The following is a 22619-nucleotide window of genomic DNA, read 5'->3' as shown; positions in this document are numbered from 1 at the left end:
TCGTAAAAAATTTTAATTTGCATTAATTAAAAAACTTGGCATTTCTCTCATGATTTGAAAACTTTTTATCATGATTGCGACATTTTGTATCATAGGAAGTAAATGTAGCCGAAACAATAAAGGAACCCATTTAAATATTAGATAGTAGTTCCGTTATCTAACATTTATATAATTTGTATCAAGGGAGAAGTCGTTTTCATGTTTCGTTTTCGTAATTTGTCGGAATATGCCTCACAGAATTTCAAAAAATTAAACAAAAACGGGCCAATATGACCCGCTAAATACTATTCCATCATTATCCATAATTTTTGGCATTTTCTTTGAGCAAGCGTCTTAACAAGCGCAAAAAATTTGCTAGTATTTAGTTATTACTGCGACCTCTAGCTTGATTACGTTTAGACTATACACAATTAAAACTGTAGGATCCCTGCAGATACGAAGGCTGCACGAAAACTATCTGGCCTGTGCAACACCGCGTGTTGTCAGGTGCCATTTGAATTTTTTGGAAAGTTTCACAGTTTTTAGCCTAATTATACTCAGGACAGTGTTTCATACGACCATGTGTTGAGTAGTTTAGAGTGACCTGAAAAAATCACTTTGCAAAAAAAAAAAATGAAATTTACTTTTTGAACATTTCCGTCCGATCATTTTTCACCGTCAGATCATTTTTCGATAAAGGACCATTCTATAGCACTATGAAAAACTGGTTTAATGAATTCAATCGTGACCGACACTAGCCAGAAAACGAAGGTCGTGCGGGCCGTCTAAAAACAGCCGTTGTGCAAGAAAAACTAAGCCGTGTGTGAACGGATAATGCAAGATCGTCATCTTATATACCGTGAGATGGAGGCATCCTTGGGCATTTTTTCACCAACTAACATTTGATATTGCATGAAAACATGGCCGCAAAAACGACTTTATCTCGTTAGAGCCGGCAAAATTAGACAATCGCTCCAACAAAGGCTTTTGTGGATTGGGGTATTTCTTTATTATTTCTTTGAATAAATAGGATTGTGGTGCTTCAAACGACGTTAATAATTATGTCACAGACGAATCTTGGATCTATGCTAAGGAGCTCGAAACAAAACAGAAATCGACCGTTAAGGTCCTCGAAAGCGAGCCAAATCCAACGAAAGTTGTTACTTCGAAACAAATGGTCGCCTGTTTCTTCTGCAAAATTGACCGTGTGGCGAAAATACGGCTTGAGAAATGTAGGACGCTTAATTCTGATGGTACACTGTAATTTGTTTGCCTAAAGTCTCCTGAGAAACTCGAAAAATTAACAAGAGAAGACGAATTATTCTGCATCATGACAATGCGAGCTCTCATGCATCGATTCAAAGCAGCTGACTGGACAAAACGTGGAATTGATGGGTCATCCGCCGTACAGCCCTGACTGGGGATCCAATGACTTTATTTGACATTATTTGAAAAAAAAGCGTGGTCAACGATTTTCGTCGCCAGATGATGCTGTTGAAGCGTTCAAAAACCATGTTTTGGAAGTGTCTCAATCCCAGTGGGAAAAGTTCTTCAACAATTGTTTTGGGCGCATGAAAAAGTGTATAAATCGTTCTGGAGACTGCTTAGGTAAACACTAAAACTATTTTTGATGGTAAATATTCTCGTTTTCATTGGCTGTGTCATCTGGAGCTTACACCTGGGAAATTTTTTGCGGATTCTGAAAAAAATCGCCGAAGCGCATTTTAAATAAATCGCCGTTAACGTTCACATTTTTAGGGGGTTTTCTACGTTTTCACGATTTTGTTGGAAAACCACTAGCCCTATCAAAATGGAACTATAAAGAATGTTCTAGCAGTAGAAATTCTCTACAATTTTTTGTAATTGTAATTTATGATATTTTCGTAGGTTTTACCATTTTTGAGATATAAAAGTTCAATGTGGGACAATTCACTGAATTCACGGTGCGTCTTAAATAACTTTACATAAAAACCGCTTACACCTGGGAAGTTTTTGCGGATTCTGAAATAGCAATGTTCATAGATGAAAAAATCAAAAAACAAGAAAAAATCGCTGAAGGGATTTGTAAATAAATCGCGGTCAAAGTTCACATTGGATGAAATTTCTTATTTGATCTTCCATGTGGGTGTAAAATATTATAGAAGGAAAAATATCAGTAGAGGTCCACGTCTTCATATAGCCCGCGTAGACGCGTACCTCACGATTTTCGGTATTTTGAAGGTTGTGACTTTATATCTAAAAATTTCCCCTAGGATTTTTTTCGGTATTGCTTCACATCTTCATATAGCCCCCAAATAATGGTTCCTCCTCCTCCCTGACCGAAATGCGTGAAATTTGGTATTTGGTTTTCGTTGGGTGCATAAAACTTTCCTCCCAGAAATGTCTCGGTACAGGTTAACGTTATATGCAGACTCCATATAACGGTACTCCCAAGTTTCGTTATGTTGGAAGTCTTAGCCACATTATTAAACCGGAATAACTGAAATTTTGTGTTTGTCTTCGCGAAATGTACAAAACGAAAATACAGGTACAAACATCCCTTGTAAAAAATCAAACAGTACTGATCCACGTTTGGTGTAGCCCTGGCATAAGGGTAATATTTATTTAAGAGTTTTTGAAACAAAAAACTATGCATGTGAATATTTCCAGGTTTTAGTCTACCCCCTTAAACCGGTATGGACCAATTTTATATATTTCGAGGGTTTTTTCAAAGGGATTATCATCAGTCAAGATATTATGTTTCTGCAAGGAATAAGAGTAGGAGCTAAGTACTTTTGTCAATAATTTACTTCAACACAGTTCGTGGTTGAGGGTATAAAAAGTTCGGCCAGACTTAACGTCATTCATACTTGTTATTTGGTTACGTTGGTTTTAATTATATCATGCTTCATGCCAGTCAAATCCAATTTTGTGAATATGTTGTTTGTCACGGTGCGCCTTAACTAACTTTAAATGAAAAGTGCACTAATCTCCTATGTCATCCATATATCATATTTACTTTACATAAATCTAGGTAGTGATTTATTGCTATAGTGACCCATTGTTTAAGTAAATCTTACTTTATTTAAATTATCGCATAATTTACTCAAATTTGCTTTTATTTTGCGATAAACCTTAATAGACCATAGTCATGTGAACACATGGACATTCTTCTTAATGTTGTGTCTATATTAACTTTTATAATACATGTTTGTTTGTAATACAAGAAGATAAAATAAATAAAATATAATTGTCTATAGATAGTTTTATCCACCGAACACAAAAACACACACACCAGCACACCTCATTCTGCCGAGAGCAATCAAGAGATGTGAGATATGGTCTCACACAACATTATTTATGAATTGACAATGTGACAATACCCCAGTGGCCGTAGCCTGCATTCCCAGTGACAGAGTTGGTACTTTTTGTTTTGTGCAAACCCCACAGGCCTTAGCAAATATCTATCCTTAATATCAATATTTGTAGGAACATATACTATGTTTCCATGTTTTCATAGTCATTTTTCCATTTCAACAACTATCGTTGCCACTCAGATGGCTATCCAGCATCATCTGAGTGCTCTAATAATGAACTGTCCTTATGTTTATTAAACAAGTAAGAACAGCGTTACGTTTGACGGTGCCGAACTTTTTATACCCTCCACCATGAACTGTATTGAAGTAAATAGTTAGGGATTATTCCTTGTAGCAGCAGAATATCTTAATTAATGATAATCACATTATATTAAACATTTTCTGTGCGGATGTTTTCTCCCATTGTACTATAGGTAATTTGGCCTATTTTTGAGGCAAAAACTAATAGCGGTGGACTTATGGGCTTTTTATACATTTTTAATGCTTTATATGCAAAAGTAAGCTAAAACAAAGAATTACACATTAGAATTCGGATATAGCGAAAATCGGTTATAAGAAACTACATTTATAACGAACAAAGTTTTGTGTTCCCAAAGATTTTTTCTTAACATTTGTACAGACATTCAACTTCTTAAAATGATCACGATTATAACGAACAAAAATTGTCACCCCGCGAGTAGAATTTCTTACAATTTGCTAGGAGTTACAGGCCAGTTTTTAAGTACAATCGGATAGTGACGAATTTAAACACCGTTTTAAATTTTTTAATATATGATATTTAAAATAAAGCTTTAATAAGAGTATTACAGACGAAAACAGTTTTAACGAACGGCGGATATAACGAACAAATTTTGTTGTACTTATCCCCTATTTTAATTTTACCTATTTTATTCTTCCAACCCAATAAATGCGGTTAAAACCATAAAAAGGGTTATAATAAATTAAAATATTGATCCGCCAAAACGTTTTTATAAACATTGATATGTTTAAAATATTGGTTCGCGGATAGATCTTTATAAATATTATTTTTTTAAAAGGACCAGATAAACCACGCAATCATGATCCATAGGTAGAACGTATTACATATATAATTAACAAAAATATTGACGACTACACCTCAGTAAATTTTTACAACACGTGGTGAATATATCTTTAAAGAAAATGTATTTTTAGTTCAAATCGGATGCTTTTTCGTGTTTAATATTTTCTTCACCAAATAAAAAATTAAAAAAGAAATATTTTTTCTGCAAGTAGGGCACCTTCAAAAAAGTCATATAACTCAAAAAACGCAAAAAATCGCACCTTGGTATATTATGTAGTTGATTCAGAACCCTTTTCTGAAGGCATTTCCGGTGTCAGAATTTCAGACAAAGTTGGACAATTTTGTATAAGTCTATAATAAAAAACTATAATTTTGTTTTCTTAGGTTGTATCCTATATGCCGTTTTTTTCCACTGTAACAAACATTTTGAAGAAAATTATTTTATAACACAGAAAGTACACACCGCCACCATTCCACTGAATATCATATCCATGTATTTGATTATTATCAAACTCTTACAAATTGCGTTTAAATTCTGCTCTGAGTTTTGATATTTTTTATTTTGTTTTCGAATTTTTTTTTATATATATATACTAGCAAGTGCCCGCTACTTCGTTAGCGGAGAATTCACAAGAATATAAAGGAGGATAATAAATAAATTAAAATGCAGAGTATAGTTTCACCCGTTCCTATTTACAAATTCTTTAACCAGTAAAGTACGGCAGTTTAAGGTATTACCACATATATATAAATGGACTCAGAATGTGATGCTATGTAGATCATCGAAAGGAACCATTGGACCTATTTCGTTTCCTTTTGCATGTTACATACAAATGCACAAATTGATAATACCCCTTAACACAGTGTGGTGTAGGGTATAACAAATCGACAATCTTTATCATAAGAAGATTTATGGCCAGTTTCATTAATACGATACATATACAAATTGGTTCAAACTACTACCAAACTTTTTTTTTGAAAAATATATAAAAATTTATGAGTCATGTTTGTTTTCAGTCAAACAAATATTTTCTACGACAACAGGAGTTTGGTTGGTAGTAATTCGAACGGATTTGATTTCGAATCATCTTAAAGAAACAGGCCATTAATTAATTATTTTGTCTTAAAATATTCAGCGTTAATAGAAATCTACTATACTATAATCATTCAATAACCATTATTCAAAAACGCAGATTTTTGCAGAGCAAAAATGTATTTATTTTCGTTGTAATGTTAAATATGTAATGGATACTTTACACGATATGTTTTTACATATGTGTTGAAACTTTGCATATACATTTTGTATGTACATATTTAGGGTTGGTCGACTTTTGTCATTCTTTTTCACATGAACATTGAGGATGTCCGAAGAAAGTATTCTGCGAAAAATGTATACATTTGACTGTTTTAGTTATCTAAATGTTATTTGTATAACATTTATCGTATCGGGACTTTCAGGAAAAGTTGGTCTTAATATAACGTATACCTACTTTGCGTATCAATTACAGCTTGTAAACTCCTGGGACAAAGGACTGTTCTCACCAATTTTATTAACATTGAGTTTGTTGACAGAACAACTGAATTTAAAATACAATTGTAATCAGAGTTTGTTCAAACAAAAACTGTATGTGGTTAGTTTTTGACGAAATCTACATCCTCAGATAAATGTATAAATGAAAATATTGCATTTTTTTTAAATCGCCTTCGAAAACCGTTGAGTATTTTTGTTTGGGTCGGTTAACAGCATATAACATGATGCGGTGCTCTTGAACCAACATTAAATGAAAGGAGCTTACACCTGGGAATAAAAAAATCGCCTAAGCGGTTTTTAAATAAATCACGGTTAAAGTTCACATTTTTTGGGGGTTTTAGGTTTTCACGCCCTATCAAAATGGAATAAAGAAATTGTTGTAGCATCGAAAATTCTATACAAAATTATCCTTTATGATATTTTTGTAGGTTTTACCATTTTTATACCCTCCACCATAGAATGGGGGTATATTAATAACTCTAGCGTCCGAACGGATTGACGTAGGTTGATGAAATTTTGGGAAAATATGTTATATTTACGTAGGACTTTTGGTATTGAAAGCGGGCTATATTGGTCCACGCTTTCGTATAGCCCCCATACAAAATGACGCGTGACGCGTCGTCGTTTTAAGGAATTTTTTAGATATTTGGCCCATTTTACAACCGAAATGGTTGTAATTTGGTACTTTGTGTCTCCAGAGGCCAAAAAATATTCCTACCAAAGTTGGGTTATATAGGTCCACGTTTTGGTATAGCCCCCATATAAGGCCCCATATAAAGTACGCGTCATTTTAATATATTTTGAATGTATCAGACCCATTTGACCACAGAATTGGTTGTAATTTGGTATTTTGTGTCTTCAGAGGCCAAAAAACATTCCTACCAAAGTTGGGTTATATACGTTTCACGTTTTGGTATAGCCCCCACATAAGGCCCCCTTATAAAGTACGCGTCATTTTAATATATTTTGAATGTATTAGACCCATTTTAACAAAAGAATCGGTTGTAACATTGTTATTTGTGTTTCCAGAGGCTAAGAACATTTCTACCATAAAATGTTTATATAGGTCCATGTGTTGCTATAGCCCCCATAATACAATATCTCCCGATTTTCGATATTTTGAACGTTTTTAGCCTCATTATCACACAGAGATGGCGGAAATTTTGGTATTTAGTCTTCTTTAGGCGCATAAAACTTTTCCCCAGAAATTTGTAGGTATAGGTACACGCCATCATATAGCCCCCATAGAACGGTACCTTCCGAATTTCGGTATTTTGAAGGTTGTGGCCACATTAATCCACCGAAATGGCTGAAATTTGTGGTGGAGGGTATAAAAAGTTCGGACGACCGAACTTAACGCTTTTCTTACTTGTTAAGATATAGATGTTCAGATTAGGACAATTCACTGACTGTATCGTCTCCATATGAAACAATGTCATGACTTGCAATTTCCCTACTTTCACTTATATATCGCAAAAATGGTACAACCCAGGAAAAATTACGAAATTTTCACAGCTATAAGTCCCATTTTGATAATACTTGCCGTTTTCAAGCAAACTCGCGAAACCTAACAAAAAACCTAAAACTGTGATCTGAACTTCTAAATCTCAAAAATGGTAAAACCTAGGAACAAATCGAATGAGTAATCCTTTGTCTATACGATTCATTTGTTACCATCGATTTTGTTTTCAGAACAACTCAATTAAAAACACAATTTAAAAACATTTTGTTCTAACAAAAACTGTATGGGGTTAGTTTTTGACGAAATCTACATACTCGACCACAAACGACCACGAAAACGCGACAAAATCGATTTGTTGTCAAAGAGAGCCGTACTTAAAATTTTCTGGCCGACATTTTTGCAGAACATTTTCGAAGCGGAAAAACGTCATCTTGTGGTACTTTTATAGCGGCTCTTAAATTAAAGGACGAAAAGGACATTGAAGGAAGATAGTTAGAAGGTCGAAGTGCTCTACGAAAATAATCCTCATTCGATTTGACTGGAGACAAGTCATCTCAAAAATAAGCTAAAGCAACAGCGAACAAAGATATAACGCTAATTCCTGATGGCTTACAGGGTCTCTAGCAGAAATTTCATCACGCCATATCGCGAAAGTTCGACTCACGGCGAATCTGTCCTTCGGGGTTCTGTATATACTCACCAAGGGTTTTTATCTCCAATGGGAATTTTCCACCCCCAAAATTTCGGTTCACAGTGTTATTTAGCAATTTCTTCAAATTACAGATTTTGAAATTTAAAATTGAATAGTTATGACTGTACATCTCCATATACGATAAAATTCTTAATTGCAAATAAATCGTTGTAATATGCACAATTTTATTGCACTTTCATTGATTTGCAAACATTTAGTTATTACCAAAAAGTCAGGTCCATACAGTTTTTAGTAGTTGTTATTTCTGGCCGATTTCTGAATTTATTCCCCTAATGTTGTCTTCAACATCAACTCATTTGTTCAACAAACCCAACATTATTTATTGAAAGAATTTTTGTTTTAATTTTAAATTGAAAATCAAAATTTTTACAAATGCATCGTTTGTAATCATTTTTTCTAACTGGACTTTAACGAATGAAAATCTTTTATGCGACACCTGTTATGTGAAAACAAAATCAGGATCGGTTTGTATTTTTTGCGTAATTGTCTTTCATGGCAGAACTACCAGGTAGTGGTATCACACCAGCTGATCGAATATGAAAAGTCAAATCCCTTTATAAAAAAATATTTTTGTTGTAATTTCCACAACAACATAAAGAAAGTTTTGACATAACATATTCAAAATTTTACGATGCCACTACCTGGGTAATTGTGCCATGTTGTCTTTCTATTATTTAGTGGTTTACGATAAAATAAGTGCGCCTAGAAGTAAACTACAAAATTTTAAATTATGTGTGATCTCTTACGATATCAAGAAGTTATAGCATTGTTAATTTGACACATGTCTTGCAGAGGGCCAACTAAGTGAATAAGTACGTAATAGTAATGAAAAATAAGGATTTTTGTTGTTGTTATTTTTTGTGGTTCCAGAAAGAATTTTCTAAAACCCGGCCTTATCTCGCACATTTGCATCAACAGTGACCCACTGGTAAAATTTCAAGCTCCTAGCTTTAGCCGTTTTGGCTGGGCGTTGATGATGAGTCAGTCAGTCACTTATCACCAAGCTCATTTATATATATAGATAGTCACGAAATTTTGCACCGGGTAAGAGTATAGGTCGAAAAAGATGCCTACAATTTTGAATGATGATCTGATATTCTTTAGCGGGTGAAATGGACCATTACTTTTGTATGAAAAATATAACAAATTTATTTTTGGTCGATAGATAACGGGCCTACTGCCTAATATATAATGGGTTATCCCATGCTACATATCGTCTCTCCAAAAAGTTTAACACCACGAAATATTCGTCCTAGACCCCTTATTTGGTATGCCAAAATTCATATCTCGTCGAGATAAAGCGATTTAGCGATGTGTGTTCGTCCATTAAAAATTGTAAACAGGCTTAAGGCCGCAATTATGGACCGATTGTAACGAATTTTTTAAGGAGGTTGGGTTCGGGCCAGAATGGAAGTGATTAGTTTTTGGTGATGATCGTGAAATGTTCAGGGGATGAAATGGACCAAAAGCAAAATTTTAAGCAATTTTGTAGTGGCTCTGTAGGTCAGAATAATAACCCGCAAAATTTTGAACAAAGTTTGAGTTTATGATGAAGAAGAAGCGTACAAACCAACGTGAAGATCAGATAATACTTAGCGGGTTAAATGGACTGAAACTTTTGTGTGAAATTGGTAAAAATTTCAATAACGAAGCGGTTAAACAACGGAAGTAGTAGTACTACATAAGTGGGTTTCATTACATTTTAGTTTGTGTGAACAAAGTTTTCCTTTCCTGCAACAAAAATGTCTTTGTCATGCTAGATAACTTTTTGGTTTTGGTCATAAGTATTATACATTACATCTCTGATATTTGATAATTAAAATTTCACAATCATTGAAAAGAAGTTCCGTGGAGCGCGATTGTCCAGGGATAGTGCTATAGGGTATCCCATGGTGGGCACCGTCCGACAATAGACTTTTCTTACTTGTTTTTTTATTATTTTCTCTTCATTCCAAGAAATAAGAATAAATATAAAATTGTTTATGAAACTTCTATGAAGGACCGGATAAAGGAGACGAATGACGAAAATTAAATTAATTTATATCCTCTCGAATATTTGATATTATTGGATTATCTTATAATGAAATGTTCATGTGCAAGGTCTTTCTTCATAGTATAAATTCGCCACAATCTATGAATTTCTTGCTATAGCCTAATTTTGTTTTCCAAACTGGTCACATATTTTATGTGAAGTTCTTTTGTGATTTTATTTGATAGAATGTTATTTCGATTTATTAAATAATTAAGTCAGCTTACATGAAATGTACTGTTTGCTGTTTGTGACCATTTAATGTCTACATGGCACCAAGGGCGGTCACCCCAAATTATTTTGAAGGGTAAACTAGGGTAACCTATATACAAATCATTGAATTAAACAAAAAGTATGACTGTTATTCATTGCTAGTAACCCAAACAAATTTATTGTGACCCCGCTTATTTCGAATTCCATAAACGAAAAGTCAATTTATATTTATTGTGCGTTTCTTTCGTTTTCCACCATGCCAACCAACTAATCAACCTTTCTGCTATTTTTGTTCGACCATTATTGAATTTATCTGGAAAAAGTTCATTTGCCGGCAAGTGATTGTTTTAAACTGTGGTGAAGGTTGATTATGGAAACCTCAATAAAATATGGCATTACATTTCAATCAACTTAATATTTTTGTAAAACAGGGAAATATAAAAAACGAAAAACTAACTGCACACATAGGCATTGATTTCTAATTAAGGCAAGGCAATTTGAATTTATTGGGTAGGAACAAGAAAAATATTTTAATTTATGGAGAACTATATTGGGAGAATATACCTGCATTAAATATACACATATGAAGGGGGCTAAATAAGGTACGTACATTTTTTAAACCTATTTTAAGGACCATCTTCGATTTTGTAGAAATGTTCTTAAGGACCAACGTTGATTTTTTAAAATATTTTTAAGGACGAATGTGGATTTTTTAAGCATATTTTTAAGGACCATCGTGGATTTTTTCTAAATATTTTTAAGGACTAGCGTGGATTTTTTAGGAATATAACAGAACATAATCCAGACAACACGGTAATCCGGACTATAGAATTTTTTACATTGAGACTCTGCAATCTGGACATCTCATATTTTTCGTACCTCGATAATCCGGACATCAATATTTTTTCCTATCTTGAACATTAGATTCTTATTTATTTCATAGACGTTTTTGTTCTTAGCAATAGCAATTGGTGTATTAATAAGAAAAATTAAATTTTTCAAAGTTTTCGGTCCACATCTCGTATTTCTATCTAGCCATTGTCGACTCAGTTATAAAGTCAATTACACTGCACCCCGGTTAACTACCTTTCATAAAATTCCAAAAAATTGAGGCAGTTATGCAGGAAAGGCAGTTACGAAAATCCCACATAACTACCTCATGTGGGTAGTTACAAGAGAATTATCAGTATAAACCCGTTTCTTCAAATAACCCCATAGAAGCGTACTTTCCTATTTTCGGTATTTTAATGTTGTGTCATCAATATCCCATCGAAACGTTTGAAATTTAATATTTAATCGCTGTTGGTGGTATAAAACTTGCCACCTGAAAATTTCCGAAAATTCGTTCGATGTTTTTATATACCCCCCGTAGAAAGATCCCTCCCAATTTTCTGTATTTTGAAAGTTTTAGCCACAATATTCAATGAAAACTGACTGAAAACTAACTGAAATGTAGTATTTAGTATTCGCTAGAGTTACAAAACTTTCCTCCAGAAATTTATCGGTACAGGTTAACGTTTTATACAGCCTCCATAGAACGGCGCTCCCGATGTTGTTAACTATCCAAAATCCAGAATAGCCAGGTTTAGGTCTAGTCGGTTTTGTCCAATTTTTTGTATTTCGCTCAATTCGGAAAATTGTAAATATTGGTCCATTTTTTGGAAAGAACAAAAATGTCGTCCCATATTAACTGTTTTGAAGGGAGTATTATCAGTTGAGATATATGTACTACTCCTGCAATAAAAGGAAGAGTTTCGTACTTTCATAAACGAAATAAAACTAAATGTTCCTATTCACTTCAATACAGTTCGTGGTGGAGGGTATAAAAAGTTCGGCCCGGCCGAACTTAACGCTTTTCTTACTTGTTTATTTCTTTCTCTTTTCAAAATAGTCTGGCTTTTTTTCTTTCAATGAAAATAAAGGTTTCATTCAATTTGGAAAAGGTTTCAGTTGATTTAGAAAAGGTTTCATTTAATTTGCAAAAGGTTTCATTCAATTTGGAAAAGGTTTCATTCAGTTTGGAAAAGGTTTCATTCCATTTGGAAAAGGTTTCATTTGGGTAAACATAATCAATAGTTTGAAAAGGATTAGAGACAATAGATTGAGCTTAATACAAACAAGTAAAAAAGTATCAGTCGGCTTTGCCGACAGAGATATACCCTCAGCCTTATATATTGAAATAATTTTCCCAAAAAACGTATGTATTTAGGGGTTTTTAAAAAAATTGGGAATTTGAACCGACAAAAATGTTCATTAGGATTAGATATCAAAAGTTTTGCGGAGGAGATACTAAAAGGAATGGATTTACATTGACCATTATGGAAGTGGATTTCCAGCCACTACATATGGTGCCATAGGGGGCTTTTACACCCTTCGGGATGTTTGCTCAAGAAGTATGGACTTGTCCCTGAAAAAACGTTTACCATCGCAATAGAGGCAGCGAATGCAAGTTGCTTCAACAAAAATCAAAGTGATTCGATAGCAGGTCTTAAAGTGAACTTATCCGAAATTTTGTGTGGGAGGTACCGGATGGAGTGGACAAATATAGTTCATATTTGAACTTGATCTATATCTAGTAGATATATTAGGATGTGTAAAGTATGGACCAAATCGGTTACTCCCTTCAAGAGTTATCGTGCCCACAAATTTTCCGAAAATTTTCGAACTTTTGTGGGGGAGGTACCGGAAGGAGTGGACCGATATGGCTTATCTTCAAACGTAAACTATGTTTGGACAAAATGTTACTAACGCCAAATTGTGGACCGAATCGGCAGATCCCTTCTAGAGTTATCTTGCGCTCCAACCACCTCACAAGGTGTCATATGGATTTTTTGCACCTTTCAGGCTATTTTCTCAGGAAGTATGGACATGCCCCTAATGAAACTTATACCGTCGTATGGAGGGCGGTGAATACAAGTTGCTAAAACAAAAATCAGAGCGATTCGAGAGATGGCCCTAAACTGAACTTTTCCCAAATTTTGTGTGGGAGGTACTTGAAGGAGTGGGCCGCTTGAGTCCATATTGAAACATTATCTAAGTCTTATGCACACTTTACGATAGGCAAAGTATGGACCAAATCGGTTACTCCCTTCAAGAGTTATCGTGCGCACAAATTTTCCGAACATTTCCGAACTTTTGTGGGGGAGGTACCGGAAGGAGTGGACCGATATAGCCCATCTTCGAACTTAAACTAAGTTTGGGCAAAATATTACGAAAGCCAAAATTTGAACCGAATAGGTTCAACCGTTCGAGAGTTATCGTGCGCTCCAGCCAGCCAGACAGACAGACAGACGGACGGACATTGCTCAATCGACTCTAAAGTGTCTGAAACACATTTGGTCCAAACATACTTGGGGTATAAAGTCATTATTTCGATGAGGCACATTTTGTCCGTATGAAAGTGTATATACCCTCGTTAGCATAAATGCTGAGGGTATAAAAATAGTGAACACGAAATTCAGAAATATTTTTTAGGTCCAAAAAAACCTAAACCGCATTGAAGATTTATTGAAATACGAAACAAATGTCAGATAATGGAAATAACAAAATGATAAAACATATGTGGTATCTTAGTCCTGAACTTGTTGGCCTGGCATTGTTTGATCTGATAGTTCAAACCACCGTAAAGAGCCAAATGCTACAAAAATCTTAACAAAGCAAGCAGAAGAAGATGAAAAAAAACCAAACTAACAAAAGAACAACTGCAGAAATTCCTAGAAAAAGTCTACCAGACGTAATTGCAGGGGATAGTCACTTGTTGTTCAAGAGATTAAGCATTAACTCCGAATTTCATAAAAAGATCCTGCAACTTGGCCACAGAACATCAATTACCAGGAGGGGTAAAGGATGGTAAACAACTTGAAGCATTGTGGCGTTTTTTTTTATTGGGATAGCGTTTGCAATTTTGTTTTTTCAAAATAGTCTGGCTTAATCCCATTGTTGTTGTTTTAATATTTTAAAACAACTATTTTATTAGTGGAAAAGATTTGGCATTGTTCGCCAAAGGGGTAAGGCAGGGAATACTATAGTTTCGATCCACGCCACTGGATCTCATCAGTTCCCTTGTTTCTTGTTTGTGGATATTCTCCACCGAAGTTATTTTTCAATAACTTCTTCAACAAGAAACTTTTTATACCCAAACATCAATCGTCAGCTCTAAGTATAAAGGTAAGCAAAGAAAAAGTTCAATGAGAAGCTTTTCCTTGGCAACCTCATACAACTCCGACGAAAATGTCTGCGAAAACAATTCAAACCTCTTCCACTTGTATGTGTCGTCGAATTTCGACAAATGCACACACCAAAATTTGGTTGGTCTGCTTTACAGCAAAAACAACACACGTCGTGCCAGTGTCTTCAATTTGAAGCATTGTGGCGTTTTTTTTATTGGGATAGCGTTTGCAATTTTGTTTTTTCAAAATAGTCTGGCTTAATCCCATTGTTGTTGTTTTAATATTTTAAAACAACTATTTTATTAGTGGAAAAGATTTGGCATTGTTCGCCAAAGGGGTAAGGCAGGGAATACTATAGTTTCGATCCACGCCACTGGATCTCATCAGTTCCCTTGTTTCTTGTTTGTGGATATTCTCCACCGAAGTTATTTTTCAATAACTTCTTCAACAAGAAACTTTTTATACCCAAACATCAATCGTCAGCTCTAAGTATAAAGGTAAGCAAAGAAAAAGTTCAATGAGAAGCTTTTCCTTTATACTTAGAGCTGACGATTGATGTTTGGGTATAAAAAGTTTCTTGTTGAAGAAGTTATTGAAAAATAACTTCGGTGGAGAATATCCACAAACAAGAAACAAGGGAACTGATGAGATCCAGTGGCGTGGATCGAAACTATAGTATTCCCTGCCTTACCCCTTTGGCGAACAATGCCAAATCTTTTCCACTAATAAAATAGTTGTTTTAAAATATTAAAACAACAACAATGGGATTAAGCCAGACTATTTTGAAAAAACAAAATTGCAAACGCTATCCCAATAAAAAAAAAAAAACGCCACAATGCTTCAAATTGAAGACACTGGCACGACGTGTGTTGTTTTTGCTGTAAAGCAGACCAACCAAATTTTGGTGTGTGCATTTGTCGAAATTCGACGACACATACAAGTGGAAGAGGTTTGAATTGTTTTCGCAGACATTTTCGTCGGAGTTGTATGAGGTTGCCAAGGAAAAGCTTCTCATTGAACTTTTTCTTTGCTTACCTTTATACTTAGAGCTGACGATTGATGTTTGGGTATAAAAAGTTTCTTGTTGAAGAAGTTATTGAAAAATAACTTCGGTGGAGAATATCCACAAACAAGAAACAAGGGAACTGATGAGATCCAGTGGCGTGGATCGAAACTATAGTATTCCCTGCCTTACCCCTTTGGCGAACAATGCCAAATCTTTTCCACTAATAAAATAGTTGTTTTAAAATATTAAAACAACAACAATGGGATTAAGCCAGACTATTTTGAAAAAACAAAAGATGGTAAACAACTTGAAAGTTGCGAACGACATAGCAGAGCACGTAGTCGATTTTATCACCAAGTAGTCATCTTAAGGAGATGGCTCCAAAACAAAATTATGTCAGTCCCTTATTTAAATTTAAATATGAACAAAATGTAAAAGCCATTTGTTTTCATTCCCAAAAATGTATAATATGGGAAGAAATAAAAAATAATTTAAAAATTAAGTTTCAATGTTTTATTTATAAATGCACTTAAAGCTACAAAATAATTTTTAATGTTGGATTCTCTCAAATAAAACGCTTGCCGTTTAATATTGTCACAATTTTTAATTCATATTTGAGAGATTGCATCATTAAAATTTATTTTCTAGTTTTAAGCGCATTTATGAATAAAACACTGTAACTTAATTCTTTCAATTATTTTTTATTTTTATCTTTTCAGCAATTAATTTTGTTGAGGCCGAAAATGTAGATAAAAACTTTAAAATACCTGAAATCGTGTTGTACCGTTATATAGGGGCTACACCAAGACCTTGACCTGAGTCCAACATTTTTGGTGAGGAAGTTTCTGTACTATTGGGAACCCCAAATGGCATGTTACAGTCACTTCGGCCTAAAAATGAAGATAAAATCCTTAAAACACTTGAAATCAGGTGGTACCGATACATGGGGGCTCTAATAAAATGGAGCCATATTGGTTTTGGTTTCATATTCATGTATTGTCATCAAAGTCTGAAAAGTTTGCAAAGTTTTAGTCTGATTGGTCAACTGCAACCGTGTTAAAAATTAGTTACCAGATTTGAAAAGCAAATTAGATAAAACACTGTAAATCAGTGTAAAAATGGACCAATATTGGTTTTGATTTCATATTCATGTATTGTCATCCAAATCTGAAAAGTGTGCAAAGTTTTAGTTCGATTGGTCAACTACAACTGTGTGAAAAATGAGTTACCAGATTTGAAATATAATTTAAATAAAACAAATGTTAACAAATGACTTTTCCCATCTTAGTATATTTACATCTTTGTTCAAACCTATTTAAAATTAAAAATTCTGCCTGCAGGAAAATATAATTTTTTTTAAATTTGCTTATACTTTCTGAAAAATGAAAAGGGCAGCAGGCGGAAATATTTTTTAAAAACGTCGTGCGATTTTTACAAAAATGTGTTCACTATTTAAGAAAATAAAAAGTTTTTGTTATAATTTGAAAACACTTTCTGAAAAACAAAAAGCGACGCAGGCGAAAATATTAAAAACACGCGCGAATTTTTACAAAAATATTTTCACAATTTGAAAAGATAAAAGTTTTTGTAAAACTCTTCAAATACTTTCAGAAAAACTAAAAGCGCTGCAGTCGAAAATATTTTTAAAAAAATCGCGCGATTGTATTAACTTGTAACTATATTGAAAAATTTAAATAATTATGATGTATACAAAATGTCTTCGTCGAATATCGTAGTATGGTAAAAATTTTCTGAACTGCTACTGACATAATTTCGTTTTCAAATAATTTTATGGAATCAGGAGAATTTTGTGTATACTTCGGCATTGGTTGGCACTTAGACCTTTTCAAATGTATAATTCCGCTTACATTCTAACTTTTACCCTAGAATTTATAAGAATTTTTATAATCATTAATTTCAAAATTAAGCAAAGAAATAATTTTGAAATTAAGAAAAAAAATCGTTGGGAGTTATGTCCGCAATTTTTTGGGAGTTATGTCCGCTTAGCTTCAAGGACATAACTCCCAACGAATTTTGGGAGTTATGTCCGGGCAACTTCGTTAGCGACGGTTGCGATATACTCGTTGTTTGACCACCTACGAAAATCTATTTTACATCGTTAGAAAGGTGATATTTCCTACTTTCATTGACAGGTTTTGCCTTTGGTATGCCCCTTATAGACGCTGAGATAATTGCTTTGGAATAAAACCTTGAATTTTTCTCCAAATAAGTTGTTTACCCATTCCGACCCCTGAATACTATCCGGCCATCACAAAAATCAGTAATCTGCTTTCCCCAAAGGACCCCCAATAAACACCAAAATTTCTTAACGTGAATGCCGTTTAAAATTACTCCTTACATTCTTTGCAATATTCTTACTACGAAGTTAGCTGCAGAATGACTAAGACTCAGACATCAAACATTCAGAGCCAATGAAATCAAATTTTCGCTTTCTTCAACATCAGCAATGTCTTCACGTTTAATTTTATTTGCTTGCTTTTGCCCTAGCTAGGCAAAGGTCAGTGAAGTGGTACGTGATATATTGAGTTCATGATTTTCAAATGTTTACACAACCTCATCACATCTGTGATACAATAACCATAATCATGTTTCTGCCTTAGCGGCTATGTCAAGGCAACACTGTTTTTCCTTTTTGTCCTCGAAATAATGTTGTTAAATGCCTTGAACTCTGAGGAAGCTAGGTGGGTAACCTAATGTCTGTCTCATTTGCTAGGCCCTAAAAGGTCAATAAAATTAAGTATTTTTATTGTAACTTTTTGTGAATCTAATAAAATTAGAATATGCCGGCAGGTGTCTTTGTTTATCTTAATTTTCTGAAGGAGTACAGAAACGTTTTTTGTGTTGTCTTAAAGGCTTAATGTAATGACAAAAAAATGCGACAGTGTATCATATTACATAATTTAGATACATAACATAAATGACAGAGGTGAAAAAACGATGACAGCCCAGCCAAAATATTGAATTAAACTATTTGAGGTAATCGAAACTGCGGATAAAATTATATAATAAGCCACTATGGTGGAGATCGAAGTTATAATTCAATTTGACCGTATGACGCTATGGCTGGTTAACACAATAACTCTCGAAGGGCGTGGGATACGGTCCAAACTTTCTACCAGGATTTTGGAGTCGAGCTATTTACAATTTGATTTCAAATCTTATTACTTTTTCCAAAAGCGCATCAATTTCAAAGAAGGAAAAGTCCTTCGGGCTTCCATAAGAGTAGTTTAGTTCAGTTCGAGTATAGTTTTGAAATCTTAGTGAAGGTACAAGATATAATTTCTTTTAGGTACAAGCCGATATCAGACAACCCTTTGGTTTTAAAATTTTCAGCTTATGTGTTTCCTAAGGACTTGTTAAGGGTCGTTTTGAAATATACCGAAGGTAATTCTTGGGTTTCTGATTTCATCGATATAGTTTTTCGTTTGGAAGTCCACGCTTCCGGACATAATGGATCTAAGAAATCCTACGGTAACCAACCAAAATGGTTGAAAGACACTATAACTATGGAAAGCATTGGCCGACAAAGGTCGACATTTTGAACATCGTAAAATTTATATCAAGCTATCGTTACTCGGTTGGAATTTTTGTTATACCCGTTTATTCTACTATTGTATGAACTATTTGATTTAATTCTATACAGTCTGATCTATTTTTCTCTCTCTTTTATCTTTTTTCAGTTAATCGTTGAAATAAATAGTCATGTGGCTTTATTTCGCGACCTCCTAATACATGTGGGCCAAGCGAAAGATTGTCCGGAGTTACGAGAACGAATACGAAAATTACGGCGAATATGTGTAGAAGCTTTCAAACACATCGAACAAATATTAATGCCACAAGTGAAGAAGTAAGCTGTTTTATTATGCGGTAAACCACTATTTGTATAGAGTATCATAAATTTGTTTTGCCCAAAATGCATGTCACAACTCGAAATATTCGACCTAGATCCCTTTAGGTATACGGATCACATTTTCCGACTATAGTCTTTCCTTATTTGTTTTTATATAAAAAATTCTTTATAATTATAAGTTATTGTAATCGCTTCATTCGTCTTGGTTGGAAACAACAACACTTTAAAACTAAAAATTTTTTATTGTTTTTCCCTTTTCTATGTTACAATTGCCACTGCTATTGTTTGTTGCCGATATTGCATTACATCAACTGCCAACTGTCGTTGCCTTGGCTTCCCTTGTTACTGTTACCGCTTATTCTCTTTGCAGTTCTACTGCCGATGGCGTTCTAACCGACAATCCACATCTTGTGCTGTTATTTTATATGGCTCAACTATTCTTACGCGAATTAGTAAAGAGCTATCGTCTAATACAAGTGGTGCCAATGGATATGTCAGGATATTATGGTAAGTTCACATCTGCAATTTATCCATTATCCTTAATCGTTCTGCTCATTCGTCAGAGAAGTCTTTTGTTCTGCGTCCCCCACGTATTTCATTATTTTTGGTACACTCAGTGTGCGTTCAGCATATAAACGTTACAGGGAAAAGCACATATTTCCACAAATTGTTTAAATAGAAAAAAATATTTTTATTTATACTGAAACAAATATTTGTATTTTAGGTGTAGGCACAAATGTAGATATAGAGCTGTAGAAAGAATAAATTCAGCAAAATAATAGCTTCTTCCAAGAAATAATTTAAATATGGGAATTTGGCTGTTATGATAAAGATGAAAGGATAAACAAGTAAGAACGAAATTAAGTTCGGCCGGGCCGAGTTATATTGAAGTAAAATAAAACAATTAGTATTAGTAACAACATGAAATGTAACGTGTGATGTTAAGTATACGCAGTTTGTTCGAAGAAAAAATGTGGGCTATTGGAACTGCGAAGTGAACGAGATAGTTCCATATAGTTCCTTTGGCACAACTCTACCGAAGAGACCTTAACAAATAAAAAGAGAAATGTGCAAACCTATTCAGATGAGCGGGGGTGTATTACTGAAAGATATAGATACATAAAGATTAAAAAACTGAATTGTTAACATTTGTCAATAGATGGAGTTAATCTCTGTTGGTACGATATCATAACAACATTCTGTTAAGTAGTTAACCTTTCCAGGCGATTTTAACCGCTATGTTCATACCCAATGAACTGGAAACTGCTACGGAATACAATCCTGAGTCCAAATTTTTGCTTTCCTACACTTTCTATAAGCCTAATTGCGCTTTATTGGGGTTTTTAACATTAACATATCCCTGTTATATACTTTGTCTCATAAACATTTTTGCATTATGCATATTTTCTAGTATTTATAGTTGTATGGCTTTGTATTATACGTAGCATTTATATCGAAATTATTTGAAGAAAATGGGAATTTTCTACAAACAACATAAAATTATTTTTTGAAACAAAAAAATTTCCAAATTAGAAAATGTTTCTCGAAACAAATTTTCTTGTGAAGAAAAAACATTTATCAAATGTTCGAAAAATATCAGCAACTGGTGTGGTGGGAAAAATAAATTCAGCAAAATAATAACTTGTTCCAAGAAAAAAAATTAAATATGGAAATTTGGCTGTTATGATAAAGATGAAAAGTTAAAAAAACTCTTACGAAAACCAAACACAAAATATCGTTGTAAAGATTTCATAATCGGAGAGAAGTGTTATTTTAGATGCCAAGCAAACGACCAAATTATATTAATCATGACGAAGTCGAAAACATAATTTATATATCTCAGATTGAAGCGTTTGGATATACACAAAACTTACTTGCTGTTAGCGTACTACACGCCAGCAACCTGCTTGATCTTGTTGTGTGCAGAGTTTCTAAAAAAACACAACAGTTTTCACACAAGGAAAAAAATCTATAGACTGACCGTGAAAACAGATAACTACAGATATTCAAAGAAAAAGAGCGCAGGCTAGGTCATGATTTTAGAATGAAAGGAAACATTCCTGCTAGGATGAGAAAGCTGAAAGACTGTATGTTCCATAATTTTCACCTCAATATGTAGCCAAAATATATGCACATTTATAATGGCCTTCCTGCTAAGATATTATGTATAAGTTCTACGTTTACGTATAGGCTTCAATGTAAGGCTCTTATATCCTTAACCTCCAAATGCAAGGGTTGTAAAAGTATACTATTGCATTCAAACAAACTATTTTTACCACTTTTTATACCCTCAGCATTTATGCTAACGAGGGTATATCGCCCTTTTTGTAGAAATTTTACTTATGTTGAAACTGAGGTATGGGGTACTGTAACTCGCGAATTGTTGCAATATACCATAACTTTTGAACGCATTTAGGTAAAATAAACTGTTTTAGCACGATTCACCGATGGATTTCTTAAAATTATAATTAGAGCAAAAGCTGTGGTCATATTAAGTTGAAAAAAATAGGAAAAATCGTTGAAGGAAACGTGTTTTTTGAAGTCAATTTTCAATTAGTGGCTTTACAATACAATGTAGAGTATAATGTTCAAAGAAGAAGTTGAAGAATACACTTCAGAGATGAAGTTTCTAATGTATGATTTTTTAATATAACCACTGCATCAATCTCAAATGGATGCTGACATTTTGAAGACTGAAAAATTGGGTTTTCTGAATTTTTGCTTTAATCGGGACGCGCAATCGTACTCTTTTAAAAACTTATTATGAGATTGTAGTACTCGCGATTACGCATTTTTTGATGTATAACTCGGGCGTGTAGCCTTCAAAGGTTCACAACAATCTCAGCTTAAAGTCGAAATTTTTATGCGTAAATTTTTATAAAAAACCTGTTTTTTTTATTCAAAATTTGCAACTGCCATTATTTGTAATCCGCGTGAACTTAGTTTTTTTACGTTCTGAATCTAATAAGCCATGACGCGTCCAAATCCGTCCACTAGATCGGCGGATATGAACCCCTCAAATTTCGAAAATCTACAAAAAATGTTTTTGAGAATTGCGCGCATTGAAACGCGTTTTGGAAGTGTAATTTTTGCTGAAATGAATAGAGCTATATGCCTGTTTAAAATGTGCGAAAACATATATTTCAAAACTATCGCTAATCCGGAGACACAATTGATTTTTTCTAAAAATTAAGTGCGATGCTACATCCACGGTTCTTGATGTATCACAATGAAACGACATCAAATTAT

General features: G+C 33.9%; 1 protein-coding gene across 7 annotated transcripts in view; it reads left to right on the top strand.

The window, feature by feature from the left end:
• LOC141394771 (uncharacterized) overlaps window positions 1–22619 on the top strand; it is a 238480-nt gene that overhangs the window by 206469 nt on the left and 9392 nt on the right. For all 7 annotated transcript variants that reach the window (XM_073969652.1, XM_073969648.1, XM_073969650.1 and 4 more), the window contains 2 exons: window positions 19201–19367; window positions 19741–19877. In XM_073969652.1, coding sequence (XP_073825753.1) covers window positions 19201–19367; window positions 19741–19877 — 304 coding nt within the window. The remainder of the gene's footprint in view (window positions 1–19200; window positions 19368–19740; window positions 19878–22619) is intronic.

This window comes from Musca autumnalis, unplaced genomic scaffold (genome assembly GCF_047663935.1).
Source record: "Musca autumnalis isolate F117 unplaced genomic scaffold, ASM4766393v1 scaffold_2, whole genome shotgun sequence".
In the NCBI taxonomy this organism is placed as follows: Eukaryota; Metazoa; Arthropoda; class Insecta; order Diptera; family Muscidae; genus Musca; species Musca autumnalis.
Note: the sequence above shows the minus strand (reverse complement) of the source record. Positions and strands in the feature narration are given on the sequence as shown.